The following is a 20669-nucleotide window of genomic DNA, read 5'->3' on the forward strand; positions in this document are numbered from 1 at the left end:
TTTTGCTTTCAATGGAAGTTTATTTCAAAATCAGTTTCTTGAGTCCCCATCCCTTAACTCTCATCCAAGCTTTATGAAGAGAGCTTTGTTTCACAAAGACAAGGTTACTTATTTAATGTATATTTTAATGTTTGTCACACTCCGAGATTGTTTAAAGTGCTTATTCTAAACAATATATAAAGACTGTAATATCTGCACTGTTTAAGTTATCATCCATGCAACCTCTCTAAAATATACAAAGCCAAAAGAAGGAAGTTTCAGCTTTTATGAAACCTAAAGAAAGCTCTCTACCAGGGCTAATTCACGATTGAGCTGGTACAATAAAACTAGCTCAAGAGAATACAACAAAAATTTATCTAGTAATACCAACATCAACCATTACCTTGAAAGAAGTTCCAAATCTGAAGATTTCAATTCAGAGATTTGTTGTTCCATACAGTTTAAAAACAAAACAAAACTGCATGCTGTCAAGTTTTTCCTTAATGTGTTTATCCTCTTCCTTATAGGTAAAAAAAATCTCACTTCCATTTCTGAATTCTGCCTCCATTACTATATTAGCCATTTTTTCCCAGAAGTCAGAGAAATACCAAACTTGGGATCATCCTATTGCCATGTTTTATGAAAGGTCAATATCCATTCTGATATTATTTGAAAACTCAAAAGAACACCTGAGAATAAAGTAAAATCCTATTTATTTCAAGTGAGTTTGTGCAGAAATTCCTCACATCCCATGCCTTTTATGTGACAAGGCAAGGGAATTTGATTTTTATAAAAGTATTATTTCTCATCCAGCATTGTCGCCAATGTCTTTCTGCTCTGCACCATGTCACAAATGTCTAACAGGCATGATCAATATATTCAAACCACATCAAGAATGGTTAAAAAAGATGCTGCACTGTATAAATCACAAATTGGTCCAACATCTGGGCAGAAAGTATCAGAAATAGTGACTTTCAGAAAATATTCCTCTGAAATTCTTGAGTGATAAAAATGAACCTACAAAAATAGCTTTTCAAACACTCAAGCATATCCTGATCATCTGTTTTTCAATACTTTATGGAAGAATTACTATTAATAATACATCTAAAGATACAAGTAGCAGGAATAACTACTCTTTGTTTTGATATTTTTATGGCAAACCACCTGTTCAGTGCTGCTAAGAAGTTGGCTCTTTTCAGACAATTTCATTTCCAATAACTAACTAGCAAACATCAGCGTTTAAGGTACACTGGGATTTGCCAAGAGGAAGCAATTCTTTGAATATGATCTGTGTTGTGTTAGGTAGCCCCACTGTCCTGCAGCACATACAACATGAAATTGGTGGTGGAATTATTGCTTTTACAATATAGAAGAGAGAAATCAAGCAAACTAGAGGACACAGAAGTCAGTCACTTGCTTCTTGTGAGAGCAGAATTTGGAGGGGCATCTTCAGCAAGATGTGTGCTGATTGCCACCCTTGCCTTCATCTGTAAGAGAAGACTAGATGGACAGACACTACACAGGATGGTCCCTCAAGTCTTTGGTTCTTGCTTGTAGTGCATGATCAGTAGCCACAACGTTGTCAGTGACACAGCTCACCTGAATGTTGTGCACATATTCCCCTCTTTTCTACCATACAGAATCTGGCATTGTGCCAGGCTGAAAATGCTAGTGTTTCAGAGTTAAAGGAAATCCTAGGGGGTCTGAGCTGTGGTGGTTGTAAGCTGTGATGTGTTGAGTAATGGATTCCAAGCCATCTCTGCTCTGCTGGAACAGAAGGGAGCTGGAAGCTGCTGGTGCTGTTTGCTGCTCAGATTTTTAATGAGCAGATGGACAAGGTTCAGTGTTAGTTCCCATACCAATCACCCTGACTCAGTTGTAGCAACTCTGTGACAACTTGGGCCATGTCACAGTTGTGTTTCTGCAGTAGCCGGAGATTAAGGTGCCGGTCACAGAAGCCCATCTCAGTTAGGTTTGCCAGAAAGGTAGCCATATGATCCTCAGTCACAGGAAGAGCCTTGAAAGATAAGCGGCAGAACTGTCAGGCACGGAAGGAAATATATATGCAAATATGCATGAGGCTACATACAAGCAGGTATATTTCTATATCTAGGAAATGTTTGCCCAATTTTAAACCTCCCAAATTCTTGTCCTCCTCAAGAAAGGAAAGTATCCTGACATCTCACAGACAGGTCCTTGTTAATAAGTAGTCTTTTTACTTATTAAAGTAGAAAGAAAAGGCTTTCATTCTTCTGGTGGGAAAGCTCATGTCATAAATAAGTTTTGGTCCTGCCTGCTCTTCAGTTACAGGGAATTTCTGAAGAATTGTTACCAATTCTTTTCTCCTTTCTTCCCTGTGCAGGTAAATTTTAGGCATTTTCTATCCTCCATTCCTCTTGTATGAACCATTGTTTTTTATGCAAGCTGCTCATCCTTCCATTATCAATTCTATCTTAGATAAGAAGGCCATTCTAAGCAATTGCAACACGCCTCTAACATGGATTCATGTTCTTTCTTTCTGCCCCAAATAAAGCTGCCTACCTCAACTGGGGCTGAACTATTCTATCGACCACAGAATCCTTACTACTTCTCCCACACTGGTGGCAAAACAAAGCAAATTAACCGTTGGACATTAGAAATAAGCTTCATTTAAGGGAAAGCAGCAAAGTCCACACACACCTGGGAGGTTCTCTCCTCTCTGCCATGTACCCCACCCAAACAGCCAGGGAGCTCTAAGGATAGCATAAAGGATAGCTAATATACCACCTAGGAGAGGGGAAACTCCCCCTTGTCCCATTTTATGTCCTGCTACCCAGGGTATTTCCAATGAACCCCTGCTTTCTTTTCTTTTGATGGGTGGGCACACTTTAAAATCATGTGCTTTTATATTTCTAAGAACGCTAGTAGGGCACTTGTGAGGCCCAAAGGTGCTCCTGTTAGTAAAGATGGCTCTGGTGGCCAGAAGTTGACTTTGCACCATGACAGTCTCCCACTTTTTCAAGACAAGATGCCCAAGGGATGTGCCCATGGGCAGTCCACTGGGGACCTCAGTCTCCAAAATTATTGTTTCCCTAATTGTCCAGCTCATTATTCCATGGCCACTTAAACCCTCAAGGATGACACGTGCCCTAAGCACAATTTAAAAAAGAAACAATTCTAGAATGTCTGCCACCCTGCCTCTGGTTGTAACTATTTCTGATGCTGGAGAGCTTTTGAGCCACGACAAAAGAAGGAACATACACCTAATACCACAGTTTTTGCATGTGCACAGTGTGACCACAGAAAACACAGGAAAGGCATATTCCTGCTCCCAGGAAGAGCACTGTGAAGGAGCTACTTGCCTGTTCCATGGAGGATGGTCCAGCAAAAAGAGCTTTGTAGGCTGAGGCTGCCACTGACCAGGCCCCCTTCATCAGGCCCCCAGCAAGACTGTGACCCTGGGTGTGTCTGCAGAAAATGTTCAAGGGCATCAGGAGATTACCAAATTAGTTGTGACAATGCAGTACATTTAGTTACTGGCTTCTTTGCCACTACAATTTATTCTGCCTGCTTTGTGCAAGCAAAGAGTTTTGCAGGGCATGGAAGTTGTTGTAACCCCCCTCATAAGCAAGCACGTAGCCAGGGCATGGCTCATCACGAGTAGCACGTAGCCAGGGCATAGCTCATCACGAGTATCAGGGTGTCCTGTTCGCATGAGAACAAGTACATGAACACGGATGTGCACGCTACGCAAAGCTGACGACAAAGCAGGCTACGCTCCAGCATTACCAGTATCACCGCAGACGTTATGCCCTTGTACCCACGCTTGCTTGCTTTGGCATGATGAATGTGCAAAATGTGCTCTCCCCTATTGTTTCTCTGTTGTTCCCCTATGGTTCGCTGTCATTCAAGCATAAGTGTAAAAGAGTATAAAAATCAAATGTCTCTCCTCTGCCTGCTACCACACTCTCACGAGTGCATGGTCCCTGCCGGCAGGTAAAATAAATCCCTCTCAATAATTCCAACCAGTCTCTGGTCTCGTCCGTAAAATCGCGCCATACAACAGAAGCTATGTACTCAATTACTGTAAATATTTTATCTGTGTTTTTGGTCTGAAGATATATGATAAGGCAAACCATGCTGAACCAAAAGTAGGTCGGGGTCTGGTCAGTGCCTGAATGGACGACTGCTTTGAAAAGGAATACAAGTGAAAAAGAATGAGAGTTCCTATTTGGCTTCTAAGATTTCACAAGGTATTTCCTACACATGTTCGAGTCTACCTTTGTAGTCTTAATGGGAGAAACTTGGGAAAAGGGTATGTTCAGGATGCTGAATTCCTGTTATATGCCCAATCCCATATATCCACAATGAAATCTCTAATGCATGAAACACAAAGATAATCCAGACGAATATTATTTGTACAATTATAGAATTAAGTGAACATTTTTGGAAAAGGATAAGAATGAGAGAAAGTCTCAAATCCTTGTTCAGGAAATTGATACTCTCAGTAAGAGATAGGCTACCCCTATCAAAACAAAATTCAGCTTAACCATTTTTATTACCTCGAGAATTCTGGACATGCTGGTGTATTTACATTTCCTGCAGGGGAATGCCCAGGAGCATTTCCTCCTTTGATGCCTACAGTAGGAAGGAAAAAAAGAGCATGAGCAGGAGCAGGGACAGGGACAGCAGAACCAAGTTTATTTAATTTTAAAATGTTAGGCTACCTGTAAGGGTAGAACCTATGGTGGTAATGTATAAAATAAAAATCATATGAAGTAAAGACAATAAAAATGAATAAATGATAATTCCGTAACAAAAAATAGAAGTTACTAATAAAACTAGCATCCCAAGACACTATGGGAAAGTCACTGCAATCAGCTGGGCTTTCCAAATTTTCTCAAGATCTGCAAAGAATGGGCCCGATGAAAATTGATTCTAGAACTGATCTTTGAAACTCAGTGCTATTATTTAATGAAAGCAGTACTATGTGCGCATGTGCATGCATGCTGACATGCATTAAATTCTCATTACTAGGCTTCTGGAAACAGGCTAGCTATAAACCAAATGGTTTAGGTAAATAGCAATTACTCCATGCCATAATAATGCAATACCTTCTCTTGTTTGTCCAGGAACCACAGGGGCTTCTTTACTGGGAGAATGCATTTCTTGGGAACCATTACTTTGAGAAAGGGTCAAACATCTGTCATGAAGAAACAGATATTTGTGAAGAACAACAGATGTAAGCAGCCGCAAAGGCAATGTGTAGGTTCACATGATCAGGGAAAATAAACCATTATAGCTTATTTGCCTGCCCCATACATGGAACCAAATTACTCACTCTTGTGGTTTGCTGAGTCTGAAGCTGGCAAGAGCTGGAGCTATGGGTTGTTTGCAAACAACCCCACAAGCCTAGAACAAGCCATGGCTTCTGGGGTGGTCTGCGAGTTTCCCAACAGGCTTGGACAACATAACAAAACTGGACCCTGTGGTATGTGATCAGCATGCACAGGGCAAGAAAATAAAATAAAGTGCTTATTTTCCTTTCCCAATCCTGCAAACTTGGTCCATCTCGGTTCTTCCAGGGGCACTTCAGAGAAATGGAAAGCCATTTGCTTAATCTAAGGATATAAACCTATCCCATGTATTTAAACCAGTTCTCTTGTACGAATGTCCCATTTTGGTTTTTGTGAATTACTTGGCCTTAGCTCAAACTCAGCAGCCCACACTTCTTCTCTGGAAACTACTTATGACTACAGAAGCCAATGAAGTCTTAACATGGTCTGCTAAACTCCTGGCCCACTGTGAGGTACCTTGCGTGCTGTGGTTCCACATTCAGTGAAACGTCATCTAGGGTCTGTGAGGTGGTCAGGGTATCACTAATAGTAGCTGTTTGGGGACAACTCTCTTCTTTAGGATTTGCTGGGGACTCCGTCATTTTCTCCAAACTTGGCTGGGAGAGAGCAGAACTGTACATAGATTCGCCCAGAGGGCGGCTCGTATCAAAGCATTCTGGGAGGATGATGATATAATCCTCAGAGGAGGTTGAGGAAGTCTGGCTGCATACTTCATCTTTAGTGTCATCTTCAGCTTCCCCATTCCTTAATTCCTCACCATCTTGCACCAGAAGATTCTCTAGCAGAACACAGAAAACATGGTTTCACTAAGATTACTACAGTCCTTTTCACCGAACAGTCTCACTTTCATACATTTGCCCAACTAACAGCCATAATCCAGTAGCGCCTGTCTCCCACCAGCCCGTGTCAAGTTGGAAAAGAGCAAAAAGCCACTGTCACCTGCACTCTATATTCAAAAATCAACTTGCACAAGCAGCACGCCATAATCAGAAACTGTAAGTTATGTCGTCAATCTCTAATCCTAAAATAGGTTTTGCCAATTTGACTTCAGCCCTATAGAGCATACAAAGGATCTCTATTTTCCCAGAGGTCAGACAAGCTCTGCTCCCTTCACTTCCATTCACTCTTCAGAAAGGTAAACTTTAACCACTGCCCCTTACTTGATTCAGGTTGTTCAGTCTTCTCTATGCCTTGATTCTTGGACTCCGGTTCTTGCAACGTGGAAATGGGACTAATGGGGTCCTTGTACTTTGGGTTACAGTGCGTGGTATCTTGTAGTGCTTGTAGGGAATCTTAGCCAACAAAAATAATAGGAAAAGATCAAAATGGCAGGTGCTGCTTCTCTATGCTCTACACTTCTAAAAGGACATCAATGTAAAACACTCACTCTGCCAAGAATCTTTCCTTTGTGGGGGCTTATGGTCAGGGGCAGCATCCAAGGTGAGAGAGCGAATCACTGTTTCACATACAAATTGGGTCCCGCTCATGTCTTCTTCTTCTTGGTTTGCTGCATTTTCAGCCTTCCCTTTCCCCACCTGAGCATCTGTGGGATGAGATGTTCTCCTTAACAAATACAACACTTAACAAACAAGGAACATGATAACATAGGTATAGAGGCTCATCAGTGGTGACCACTTTTAGCCAACCCAGGGACTTGAAACAATGTGATAACTCAAGAGGAAGCCTGACAATTCAGTCCATATGACCATCAGAATGGGACATACTGAAAAGTAACTAGCTGTGCTGGGCAAGAGCTCTATTTGGTACTGGACATAGATATCAGCATCCTAAAAATCTCAGCCTTTTTAAAAAGAAGAAAGGAAGACAGAAGAAGAAAACATTCCCATTTACAGCTCATGGGAAACTCAAGAAATAATCCTGAAAGGTGGACTGCACAGAATCTTATTCTCAGGGGACAAAATGTAGCATCTTATCTCTCCCCACACATAGCAGACACAGATGGCAGGATTCAGACTTAGTCAGAGTAGTTCCCTTGAAATCAAGGGGTTTAAGCCATAATTATGAGATCAGGGCTAATCAGTTCCATTGATTTCATTGGGTCTGCTCTAAGTATGACTGTCTTAATTTAGAGATGTCAAGCAAATGATGCCATGAATATTGAAAAGAGAGCTTTTCTTAAGATAATGAGGGTTTCCTTGCTGCAGACTGTTCACAAATCTGGATAAAGACTCCTCCAGGATGGATTCTCACTCTGTTGCCTCTCCAGGTGATAGCTGTGTTGATTTCTCTTTACTTCTGTTCACCCACATTCATTCTTGATCTTTTGTCCCGAGACCTGTTAAATATGGCAGGCATTGCCCGTCTTCAGTACAAAATGGATTGCTCAAGTCATAAGCAAATGGATCTGACAGGAGGCTGGCACTGAAGCCTCCCTAAATGCAGGGGAAACTAGAACCTTTTTCCCAATCTGGGGTTCTCTAATCTTTTTGGGTTAGCAGGAACACTGGGAATTTTGAAAGTTTGTCATAGGCATTCTCATAAAATGGCTGCTAAGGGGACTCACAGAATGGTAAGCATGGCTGGTCAGAAAACATCCATTTGCTACTGGGAAATTGAGAAGACTAAAATAAAAGTAACCTGGACAGGAACCAAAGTACAAATAGCTCCAGAGCACAAAATCACTATTTTAATCAACTTTTGTCTGCTCTAACACCCATTTCACAAAAGACACATTATCGGGCTCAGAAACATTTAAATTTGCAAAGAAACTGAGTAAAGGCAAAGATGGGGTCTGAGCCTGAAATGCCAAATCACGTAAGTGATCCCACAAGCATAACAACCTACCAATTTCCCAGATGTTTTGGATGTTCTTATACTAATGCTGGCCATATGGAAACTAAACAGAGCAAGCGTGACTTCTTGATTCAAGAAAGCAAATTTCATGTAATAGATGTAATAGGCATGGTAAGATGATTCTGGATTCTGATTCAAAAAGAACAGAAACCACAGAAAATGGGGGAAAGTTGCATTACATTAGAACGCACAGAAATCCAAGAAAATGAAAATGGTGACCCTGTTTAAAGCATCCGGGTAAAATAAATGGAACAAAGAATAAAAAATATGGCTGGAATTTACCACTGGCCACAAAACCAAGGAAAAATATTTTATAAAAATATTTTATAAAACTATTTTATAAAAGCAAATAACAGATATATCAAATGAAATAGTAGTCATAAGTATTGAACCAGCTGGAATAGTGACCACAGTGTTATCAAAATTTTTAATCAAAATATCAAATCAAATTATTTAACTAAGTGATGGCCAAAGAAGTCCAGCACAGTCATCTCTTTTTAAAAAGAGGAAACTTCTCTAAAATGAAGGGCCTGGTAAAAAAGAAAGTGTAAATGAAAGGCAAGAGGCTTAAAGCCATTTCGAAATGCTTGCCGGTTACCTAAAGCCACAACAGTAGTATGTATACTGCAGTGGCCCCAAGTCCAAAAGGTCACCAGCATGTTAAACAAGTAGTGTCTTCTCAAGGAAGCTCTTCCAGAAAAGAAGGCTTTCTTCAGTAAATGGATGTCTTGCTCAACTGTACGGAACAAAGGGTAGCACAAACTTGCACAAGGGAGATGCAAGACGATAAGAGACTCAAATTACATTTTATGGAGTACATGTCTAACAACTTAAAAGCCAACAATAACAGTTATTTAAATATATCAGAAGCAAAAGACAAAAAAATAAAAAAACAGCTAGAGAGTCAGTTCTAAAGGAGGATAAGGAGATTGCAAAGAAGCTGGATGAATTCTTTTCATCTGTGTTCAAGCAGAGGATACAGAACAGATATTTGTGCCAGAAGTGATGTTTTCAGGAAGACAGTCCTGAAGCCCAATAATGGTGACAGTGAAGTTTTTACCCACATTGACAAACTGAAAGTTAATAAAGTACCAGGCTGAGATGGTATGTCCCCTCTAGAATTCAAATATGAAACTACCAATCTGCTAGCAAAATATGTAATGTGTGCCTAAAATCTGATTCTTTACTAGAGGACTGGTGAATGACCCATGTTACACTCATAAAAAAGGATCCAGGGGAATCCTGGAAATTACAGAACAGTTAGCTTAATATCTGTTCCAAGTGAACTGGTTGAAAGTGGTACTAAAGATGAATTATTAAGAATGCAAAAGGACAAGAACTGCTGAAAAAGAATCAACAGGGCTTCTGCAAAGGTAAACCTTTCTTGCTAACCTACTGGAGTTCTTTTGAGAGTGTCAGTGCACATGGGGACAGAGGCAAACTAGTAGACTTTGACAACTTTTTTCACCAAGCAAACAGAAAGAGGAGAGGTTCACTTATGGACTGGTAATTAAAAAATAGAAAGCAGAGTGTACTTCAATGTAAGCAAGTGTACAGTAATACACATTGAGCAAAAAATAATAAAATAATCCTAGGTTCAAGTATAAACTGATGGGATCTAGCAGTGAGTGAGCAAGAAAAGGATGTTATGTTTGTGGTGAATGTCTCAATGAAACCACTGACCCAATGTGTAGTTGGTGAGAACCCACCCCCCTCCATGTTAGGCATAATCAGGAAAAGAACTGGACCAGGGGTCCTCAAACTTTTTCAACAGGGGGCCAGTTGAAAGGTGCCGGCAGGGGTGCCGGCAGGGGTGCGGGCTGGTGCGAGGGCGGGGTGTGCACAGAAATAATTTTCTCCCAGAGAATCCAAAACCATCTCCACACGAGCAAGCTTCCAGGCATGTGTGTGCACGGCGAGTCCAAAACCTCTGAAGAGGACTGGATAAATGGGCATGGTGGGCCAGATCTGGCCCACAGGCTGCAGTTTGAGGACCCATGAACTGGACATAAAACTGCCAATATGACACTCCTTTATACAAATATTTGATGTAACCACACACAGAACCCTGTGTACAGTTCTGGTCACTATACCTATAAATGGATATTGTAGAGTTTGAGAAAGGAGCTGGAGCAGCTCCTTTATGAGGAAAAGTTACAGCAGCTGAGACTGTTTACTTGAATGCTGAAGGAGCCAGCAGTGGACTCTCAGGACTTCTGTCATTTATTTTTGAGAAGTCCCAGAGAGCTGGTTAAGTACCAGTGGATGACAAATGTTGTTCTCCATATTCAAAAACAGAGGCGGGGGAAGATCCAGCGAATTATACACCAGACAGTCTGACATCAAGACCTGGGAAGCTTCTAGAGTAGATTATGTAGTGCTCAGTATGTAGGCACTGCAACAGTAATGGAATGGTGACCGGAAGCCAGCATGTATTTGTCAAGAGCAATTCCTGCCAGACTAACCTTATTTCATTTTTTGAATGGTAAACTTTTTCAGATGGTGAAGTGCTATGGTTACAGTGTATCTTTAGCAAGGCATCTTCTATTGCAATTAGCAAGCCAGTTCATTCTGAATTGGATGGTAACGCTATAAGGTTGATCCACAAGCTGTTTGACCTATTGGGTCTACACAAAAGTTGTGCTCACACTTCAGAACAAGCAAGCCTGAACAGTTTCCGCTGTGCACGGTTCTGTGTGTGGGTATGCCTGAAAGGTGATCAGAAACTCTCTTGATCCGCCGCCTTCTTCCTTCTCAGTCCTCCAGAAAGGATCCCAGGAGGCATCATGTTGAAGAATGAGCTGTGCTCACAAGCCACGTTTGGCTTGTCACTACTGTCAAGCAGTCTCTGCTGCAAAAACAGGGCTCCTGAACTGAAGCTCAGCAGAGAGGACAAGGAGGCCAGGCATCTTCCCGTCTTGCTCTACAGGGTACTGCTCAGGAAGGAGGAGGGTGCCTGATCCACACTCAGGCAGAAAGGGGCTGGGCAGCTCTGTGCAAAACTGGGCTGCTCAAGTGATTACTCCTCTGCCCCTTCTGTATGTGCCAGAGTGAAGTTCTTTGCATGCACATTCAAGCCAGTGGCAAGGGAGAGAAGTAGTCTGGCAGCACTGCTAGTGCCTGGATGGAGGCTGCATGCTCCAGTGATTCCCCATGCTGCCTCTCCTCCTCAGGTTGGCTTGCCAAGAGAGGCATCACCAACGTGGCGTCTGCGAAGGGAAGATCAGTGCTGCCTCTCTTTCCTCCCATCACCCAGCTGTGAGTGAAGTAGCAGCCATGTTCAGAGACAGTCAGGTGGTGCTGATGAGGGGGAGATGGCACTGGTCCTTCCTCTGTCACACTGGATTGCCAAAGGGGTGCTTGCAAGCAGGTGCCTGCCGGGTTCAGAATCTCTCTGGAAAGCCAGAGCGAGAAGGGGGGGCACAAGGGGTGATGCAATGCAGCTCACAGTCCCCGGCTGGGCATTGCCACCCAGCAAATCCCAGCTGGTCCTACTTGTGCAGGAGCACTGCGTGGGTAGGGAATCAACTGAGCAGCGCTGTTCTCTCATTGCCAACTAACTGGTCACCTGCTTCTGCCCAAAAGTTGTCTAGGGCAGGAGGAGCAAGTGCACCTCTGACAAGTGCAACTACTGGCAGTCAGCACTGCTCTCTGGTTAGCTGCTTGGCAAGAGTGGCAGCATGTCCCTCTTGCCAAGTGGCTCTATGGTTCTGGCCTCAGTACCATGATGAGATGTGTTTCCCAGTTTGTACAACACAACAAGCACTGTGGTACCAAAAAACCACAGAGGAGACTATTGTTTATGAAAACCCAATGTAACATGCTGAAATACCACAATAGGGTTCTGATGATATGATAGACCAAAAAAAAGGTAAAAAAACCACAGGTGCTTATGTTGTGTAAACCCACCCATTAATTCTCATCGACAGGCCAAATCACTTCTTCTCACAAGTATTCAAACTGGAACGCTTTAAACTGGATTCTTGATATGAGCACAGGACTGGACTTAATAGCCCTTTCCATCTCTATGATTCTATGAATCCACAGGACCTGATATAGTGGAAGCATCACCTTCTCCAGCCAACTAGCCATAACAGAATGAAAGTAGCCCAATGCAGTACTGTCTTCAGCTCCGACAGTTATCCATAAATATACCATGGCTTGTGGTATTAAAAGCCACTGAGAGATCACGGAGAATCAACAGAGTTCATTCCCCTGTCTTTCTCCCAACAAAGGGTATCATACAGGGTGAGCAAGGGTGTTCTAATGCCAGAAGTCAGCCTTCCTTGCAGCTGTCAATCAGCAACTGTAAGAGCAGGAGCACAAAATATAGAGACTGGGATCAGGTCACCCGAATACGGGACTCAGAAGGTAGCCAGTGATGCCAGATATTCCTCCCCATTTCCTCTGGAGCATGTACCCATCACAACTTTCATTCAAACATATTTTGGGTTGGTGAGGGCACTTACCATTAGTAATGTTCTGAGGGACCTGCTCCAGTTCTTGCACTATGTTGATATCCAGCAACTCAAAAGAGAGTAAATCCTAATGGAAATAACCCAAGGACAGAGTAAAAGTATATTAAATTAATACATTTCCTGTCAGTCCCCTGCCCCCAAGCTTGGCTAGCACCTGAAAGGTCACCTGAGCAGTGAGAAGGTCGACTGATGGAATGTAGAACTCTCTAGCACTGAGGACGTTCTTCAACTTTGGTGGAACAGTCTGGCTGGCTAAACTTCCCTGGATGGCACAATTAGCAGCATGCAGAACATCTGCCCCGAACTTTGAGGTCCTTTCCTACAGGAAACAAGAGTAATACTGACAGGAGCACAGAGATGGCCCTTGAGCTAACCAACTTCAACTTACTTCGGCACAAGCATGCACTCCATCTTTTTTTTATGCTGTGCCATCAACATGTATGGCATTATCTTGACCAATCAAATTCTGTTTTGTAGCTCTAGGTGTCTGTCAGAAATAGCGTAGTGAAAATCTAGAAACACAGCATGTAGAGAATCTGGCATTTCCTTCCATCCTCTGTTGGGCTAGCAGACTGATGAAATAAAAAATTTTATGCACTTACAGAGGATGCTATACAGTGGACTGATTATTACATTTTCAGGATCCCGCAGAATCTGACACTGAATAAATTCCATTCAAAGGCAGGCTAAAAAGTGTTTTGGGTTTTTTGTCCTAAGAAATAGATGCAACTTCCACGTGAGTTCAGTTGAATGCATGGTCTGCTTAGGAAGACAAGATGCTGCCTTAACCTGGTCAGACTACTGGCCCATCTAACACTGCATTTTACGTACTGCCTTCCCTAAGCTGATACACCCCAGAGGGGTCTGAAAACTATCTGAAGATGCCAGGAGCTGAAGCTGGAGATCTTTATACGGAAAGCATATACACCCTGTGCTAGGGCCTCTCCCACTGCAGGAATATAATTGACTGTTACTGATGTAGTAAAATACACCACATCACTTGTAAACAAGAAAAGCATGCCATAAACTTTACTGTATAGCTCCTTGGTTCTTTAGTTAGATTTTGAACCCACTGTTCCCAAACTCCATATCAACAAAGGAGCAAATAAATTATATACCTTTAGTCACAGCCTATTGATTACAAAAAGGATAAAAATAATTTTATTAAAGTCAAGGAAGAAGGGACACCTAAATAAGCCAAGAGATACACAAGTGTATAAGACAGCTACTGATGGGGTATTGCCTTCTTATTCTCTGTTATCTATAAGACCAGATAGCTGCAGAATGAACTGCTTCATTATCATGGAATACCCACAAACATTCCAACTACTCGGGAAGTGAGGATATAGATCTCCATGACAAAATATTGACCAGCAATGCAGCTTTCTGTTAGAAAAGTGAAGGCTGGTTTTCCTGGAAAAATAGCAATCTGAACTGTATGCTGCTGGCTGAACATTAAGCTCAGTGACAGAGTGGCAGCTCAGTCATATCATGCCACACCCCATTATTGCAAATATTGGATAAATTTTTCATCAGCAATTTAGTCCCAAGAGCTGAAACTGTTTTAAATGTGGGAATGGGGGATAGGCAACTAACTGAGCCCAAGATTCTAAATAAACTTTGTAGTTGAAGGGAGAAAAGAATATGCAGCATGCAAGGGAACTGGGGCCTGAGGGAAGGATGGCTGAAGGAGGGGGCAGGGGAGAATATAAAAGGAGGGGGGCTGGAGAACAGAAAAAACCCTTCTGTGGGTTCAGAACCATGAGGTGCTTACCTCTTCCTTGGAAGGGGATCCGTGCTTCTCACAGAAACTGGACATCCATTTCCAATTTTCTATGCAGCCAGTGTTGGATGAAGATGGATCTACCACAATGCTGCACCAGATTCGGGGCCCAAACTGCTCTCCTTTGTGTGACAGCCGCCAGTGAGATGTGTAAATTCCTTCTGCTGAAGGGGCTACAAACTCTACAGAGACAACCCCAACTTGCCCTGGTAGCAGGAAGGGCACACTCACGTCCTTCTTCTCCGAGGACACCAGAGTTAAATTCCCCCACATAAATTTTAGCTGAAGAATAATGAAAGACAAAACAAAAGACCATTACTTTTTCCTCCAGACGATCAAGGGCTTGGAGATAGTTCCATTTGATGACAGATAACTTTGGAACATGTTCGAAAAGCGTATCTGCCCGTTTTGTGGTGGGGGTCTCCTTGACTATGCCTTGTACAGAAATGAGCCACCAATGAAATTACCCTTCAGCTTCCTAGCATTTAGCATGAAGAGAGCAACTGAGGGGGAATTTCTCCCTTTCACTTTTAAGAGCCTAGTCAAGGCTCTAGATTCCAGTTGGAGACTACGATGAAGAACCTAAGTTACCATGATCACATCTCTCGCTTTTTTCCCTGCACAACAAATAAATGTAAAAGGCTTCTAAAATACTGCATCAAGCTAGGCTGGCTTTATAATACAGAGTGAGTAATACAATTATAAACAAGCTGCACCTATCACTCTGTAGGGATAGATCACTGAGGGATAGAAAGTAGGGATCACTCTGATTGGTGGAGTTAGCTTTTACTCATGGCAGGAATTCATTCTAAAATGAATCCCCCTCCGAGCGTGACCCTGTTTGTACTCCTGAACCTCCCAGCAGCCTCTGATACCATCCACCATGGCATCCTTCTAGGGTGACTGCCTTGAGTTGGGAAAGGGGGGCACTGCATTGCAGTAGTTTTGCTCTTACTTGGATGGCTGTCTCCGAAGGGGGTGCTTGGGGAATACTGCTCATCCCCTTAGAGTCTGTAGTATGGGATTTTTCAGGGGCTGGTCTTGTCCTCCATGCTATTTAACATATGACACTGCTGGGCAGGGTCATCTAGAGTTTTGGTGTGCACTGTCCTCTGTATGCTGATGATATGTGACTCTATTTCTCCATTTCAACATTAGCAGGTGAGGCTGTGAATGTGCTAAACTGGTGTCCGGCTGCGACAATCGATTGGATTAAGGCTAATGAACTAAATTTAATCCAGACAAGACGGAGATGCTGTTGGTAGGTGATTCCTCTGCCTGGATGGAGGGTGCTCAAATGTTCTGGTTGGGGTAGCACCTCCCTTGAAGGAGCAGGTTTGTAACTTGGGGCGCTCCTTGATTCATCTTTGTCACTTAAGGCTCACATGGCCTCAAGTGGTATGGGGCACCTTTCATCAGCTTCAACTGGCAGCTCAGCTATGCTCCTATCTGGACACAGATGCCTGGTTTCAGTAAACTCTGCTCTGTTCATCTCTAAAATAGATTACTGCAATGCACTGTACATGGGGCTGCCCTTGACGATGGTCTAGAAGTTGCAGTTGGTGCAAAATGCAGCAGCCAGATTAATAACACAGGGACCAGACAGTCAGAACATATAACACCAAATCTGACCTGCTTGCATTGGCTGCCTATATGCTTTTGAGCCCAATTCAAGGTGCTGGTTTTAACCTATAAAGCCCTCTTGGCTTGGGACCACAGCACCCAACAAAATGCCTCTCCCAACTGTAATCTACCTGGATGCCATGAACAAGATCTGGGTGCCTTCTTCCAACTGCTACCTCAAAGGGTGGCAAGAAAGGATGCACCCTGTCAGTTCTGGGACAAACTTCCCACTAAGGCCTTCCTGATGCCCACTTTAATATCTTTCCAGAGCCAGGTTGAGACTGTCTTCAACCACAGAGGATTTAATTAGTTTACTGTTATATTGGGGTTTTATTAGCTGCTTAACAGGTCTTCTGATTTGATTTATATAAGCTCTTTTAACTTTTGTATATCTGTTTTAAATTCTGTTTAAAATTTATGTATAGTAAAATGTATATTTTCATTGCTGTTTATATTTTACACTGGATTTTATATATTACTATAAAGAGCCCAGAGAACTTCCAATTATTGAATGGCACAGAAATTTAATTTTTAAAATTGGCTGACTCAGGAGATTAATGCTGCTTGTAGGCCAAACTGCAGGAACAAAGGACATTGCTTAATTGGTCCACTTGTTTAGCTTCACAACAAACTGCTGGGTTGATGAACTCACACTTCTCCCTCTCTTACCCCGTTTATTCTACATGGCCTCCCCTTGAACCAGAGCTGGTCTGGTTCTCATCGGCCACTTGATTTAATCTCATTCATTAACCCTGGCATTTCAGTAACACATTCCAACCCCCTTCTGTACTTCATACAGCTCACCTTAACACCCTAAGCTTTCACACCAAGAATGTTGTATTTTGAGAGAAGTGAGCCCCATCTCTATAAAATCCAAACTCTCACCCGAATAAGCAGGCTACCTTTTGGAATTCCCTTTTGCAGGAAATGGTAAAAACAACAACAGTAGCAGCAGCAGCACAACTCAGTCCTAAAACATATGAAAACGTTTTCTTCCACTTGTGCAGAATGCCATTCCATCACAAATGATGGAAGCAGCACTCCTAGAACAAGGGCTTACATTATCTGGGGTAAAGAGGGTGAGAAAAGGTCACGGAAGAGGGCATGACTTTCAGGCAGCACTAATTTCTAGCATAAGTTACAAATTAAGCATTTGAAAGCACCTTTGTTTCAGAGTTCCACTCTATGTTGCCAGTGTTCCTCATGCGCCAATGCTTGATAAATGTTGTTCTTGGCTGGATGTGAGTTCCGTCTGGAAGATTCTCATCCATAAAGGCAGCACTCAGTGTAGGGACAGTGACTGGGCAGCTTTGCAGGGGACTGCAAAGTAGAAGATGCAGTCTGATTACTCAATTCAAGCTCAATGTTAATCTCCTTTCCTTATGTGAGACAGATTCAAAGGCTGAATTTTAGAGCAGCTCTATACCACACATCACCATGGGTCACTCAGTCTGAAAACTGGAGTCTTAGGAAGGGACCAGGGATCTTGAAAACATAGGGTTCATGGGAAGGGAGTCAAAGAAGCTATAAATGCTGGAAATGAGGAAGATCATCATACAAAGCCCATGCTTTGCTAGGGCACAGTATCCCTCAGAATTCACCAAAATCCAGACTTGGGGATGCAGCCTCCCTGATGTGGCCCAGAGCCAGGATTGCTTACAGAAATGTACTGGGTTGTAGACTCTCAGATTTGGCAGCTGTCAAGCCAGTGCTGTCTAGTCCATGGACAGAGTTCCACAGGTGGATCTTCCGGTGCCACTTCAACTGCTTTTTAAGCTCCCGCACTTCAGCTTTGTGTTGTTTCTTCTCTGCCCGGAGACGTTGCTTCTCTGCCTTCAAGAAGCGCTTGTCCATCTGTTTCTGGAGCCTGAACAGATTGAAAGAAGGGGTCAATTTTGCTTCAGACAGTCTTGGCATATGGATCCTGCCACTATTAGCAACAAAGTTTAAACTCAGAAGGACTGTGGTGTTGAAACCATTCACCTCTCACTTATCAGGATACCCCAAGAGTCTTAGAACAGGTGGTGAGTGCAGATACCATTTCCTCCAGCCAGGCTTAGTATTACCTTCCTTAGGTATACCCACAGATGGTAGGTAAATGGGCATGTGAACACTCCACATAGTGGACTGCTGGAGGCGCACCTAACTCAGGCTTTTCAAGCTTCTGCCTTTCCTCTCCTCAAACCATCAACACTATTGTGATGGGAATCCTGGCCAGCTGGTGGAAGAGGATAAAACTGATGAAAACATTGCACTTAGAAGCTGGTCAGACTGGATGAAAGAACAAGAGAGATCTGGACACAGAAGGCTAAAGAGCCCAGAAACCAGAGTAGGAGTTAACTTCACACTGACTCTGTAGTCAGTGTGAGTCATGTTAGATCTGCCTGCTTTTTGTGGTTTGTGTGATAGTGAGATGTTTAGAGGGAGGGATATCTAGAGGCCTGAATTCAAGGATTTGGCTAAATTCAGATCAGTGATCTGTGATCTGGTGTAGTTCACATGTGATGGTGATCCATGGATGATTCAATTTTTCTGAACCACTTGGACAGTAATGGCTGTTGGGCAGTATGGAAATGTAACAAAAGAGAAGAATAGCCAGAGTATAGGAGCAAGTGCACTGCTTCCTATGTACTCATCCCTTCCATCCGGCTTTGTAAACAAATCAGGAAAAGTCTTATTCCAGGTTTGTTGCAAGCCTTGGATTTTGGTTTGCTTAGGACTCAACAACTGTAGGTTTTAAGCTAACAACAAACCATGGATGGTGGATCCATTAAAACTATTGAGTTGTTTAATCCTAAACAGAGTGCAATGTTCTGAATGAACTTTGGCTGCTTACCTGACATGTTCCAATGTGGTGAGGCGAGCTGAAAATTGTCCAAGATTGTATGTCTCAGAGGGACATAAAACAGGCCTCCGCAGCTTCAAAAGCACATGGTTAGGGTCATGGGCATATATCCCTGCTTCACAGAATTCACAGATGCTATAGGATGAGCACACACTGTGTCCAGAGGGAGAAAAAAAAAGGCAAAGCTGTGTGTTAAGGAACAGCTTTTTCATTTTTATCAATAGATTACTTGCAGCAATGTGTATAAAGATGTAGTGAGCAAGGGATAGAAAAAAATTAAAATTATTTGTCTTAACACATAGCCTAAAAGGTTTCCCCTTCCTCCAAACATATAACTTATCATCTTGATAAATCCATACTGGCTTCTAGTAACTACTCCATTTTCTTCTAGGGGATCTATTGATGTCCTATGTACCCACTTTTTATCTGTAGATGCATCACATCCTGTTTGTATATTTATCAAATAGATTCATGGGATCTAAGCCTCCTCACAATTTCATCTGGCACTTCTAGGGGCAAAGGTCCAACAGTGTTTTCTCCTCATCTTTAAAAGAACTCTCCTTGCCTATCCATTCCCCTTCACTTTTTGCCTGTTTTTTGTGAGTGAAGGAGATTTCTTCGGGGCATTCAGGTCAATTAAATTTTCAAGACTGCCGGCATTCTCAACTGAGTTGCTTTTTGTACATGTGATACTGTACAAAAAGCCACCTAAAGCCAATAGAGGCATTAAATTATCAAAGAATCTCAAAACTGCTATCCTACTTTCAGTGAGTACAACCCTATTTTAGAAACAATTCAGACTGAGCTGTGCTCTCTGAGGGTGATCACGGCACATGCACTATACTAACTGTAATATAAATATACCCATGACTTACATCAGCCATAGTGTGTGAACTGGGAAAACTGCATAAAGAATTTACAATAAATGCAGTTTATGATCATTCTGTGCTAGAAGTTCCTTTGGTTTAAGATAGCATGGCAATTGTCACTGTTGCTAACATTCTATACATATAATAATGGATCCTGTACCGCAAAAGTGTGAGCCTGGAATGGAATAGATGAGTGGGGCTGCAGCGAGAGACTAGCAGTGCTTTCAGGCTGAATGTGATAATGTGAATCCTCATTTTCTTTATTCTTAAACCCCTTGTCATCTGCTCTGATTTCTGTTTAGGGGCTGTTAGCTAAGAACTTAAATTTATCAAAATTGATCTTAAAATGTGTATGCTTTTCTTCTTTATTGCATTCCTTCTTGCTCTTTCTGTTCTTTACAACTGGCTTGAAACTGGTATTTATTGGATTCCTCCCCTGCACCTGGAAGAAGTTTTCTTGAAACTTCTACCAGTAACACTTGCTACATTCCAATAAGAAGGATTTAGCACATTCGAACATCTTCATTAACAAAAAGAGCCAGCCTTCAATTGAAAGGCCTTCTCCATCTGTGTTATCTTGTTTCACTTAGAAGATTCTTCCTTGTTTGCTTTTCTTTGCTCCAAACTAGCTCCACAATCTGCCTCATCATGAATCCCTCTAGCTGATTATCACTTTCAGCTGTCCGTACCAACCCCGGGGATGCCATGCTTTCAGTGAGTGTGAGCTCCAGTGCCAGATTCATGGGAAGAACTTTCTCTTTAAGAACCCAAACACTATTTTAAGGCCCACAGACCAATCTAAGATGGAATGTGGGGTATGCAAGTATTTTTCTTCTGCCCCCTTATCTTAAAAGAAATATATTATTTGCTTGGTTTCTTTGGTTTTTTGGAGGAGTAATTTCAGTGGTGGGAGCAATCCCCATATTTCAGTATGGCGTTCTA

At 42.4% G+C, this 20669-nt stretch overlaps 1 protein-coding gene across 9 annotated transcripts in view; it reads right to left on the bottom strand.

Moving 5' to 3' along the window:
- The window catches only part of NBR1 (NBR1 autophagy cargo receptor), a 39310-nt gene continuing 18641 nt past the window's right edge, over positions 1 to 20669 (bottom strand). For 8 of the 9 annotated variants that reach the window (XM_044418657.1, XM_044418660.1, XM_044418658.1 and 5 more), the window contains 14 exons: positions 18850 to 19011; positions 17674 to 17880; positions 17177 to 17333; positions 14382 to 14672; positions 12774 to 12926; positions 12599 to 12674; positions 8728 to 8865; positions 6703 to 6858; positions 6476 to 6607; positions 5772 to 6093; positions 5073 to 5161; positions 4521 to 4596; positions 3321 to 3426; positions 1 to 1996 (listed from right to left, as the gene is read on the bottom strand). In XM_044418657.1, the coding sequence (XP_044274592.1) occupies positions 1826 to 1996; positions 3321 to 3426; positions 4521 to 4596; positions 5073 to 5161; positions 5772 to 6093; positions 6476 to 6607; positions 6703 to 6858; positions 8728 to 8865; positions 12599 to 12674; positions 12774 to 12926; positions 14382 to 14672; positions 17177 to 17333; positions 17674 to 17880; positions 18850 to 19011 (2236 nt within the window). In that variant the 3' untranslated portion in view covers positions 1 to 1825. The remainder of the gene's footprint in view (positions 1997 to 3320; positions 3427 to 4520; positions 4597 to 5072; positions 5162 to 5771; positions 6094 to 6475; positions 6608 to 6702; positions 6859 to 8727; positions 8866 to 12598; positions 12675 to 12773; positions 12927 to 14381; positions 14673 to 17176; positions 17334 to 17673; positions 17881 to 18849; positions 19012 to 20669) is intronic. The other variant, XM_044418659.1, reaches the window with a different exon arrangement.

This window comes from Varanus komodoensis, unplaced genomic scaffold (genome assembly GCF_004798865.1).
Source record: "Varanus komodoensis strain SLA01 unplaced genomic scaffold, ASM479886v1 scaffold92, whole genome shotgun sequence".
Taxonomy (NCBI): Eukaryota; Metazoa; Chordata; class Lepidosauria; order Squamata; family Varanidae; genus Varanus; species Varanus komodoensis.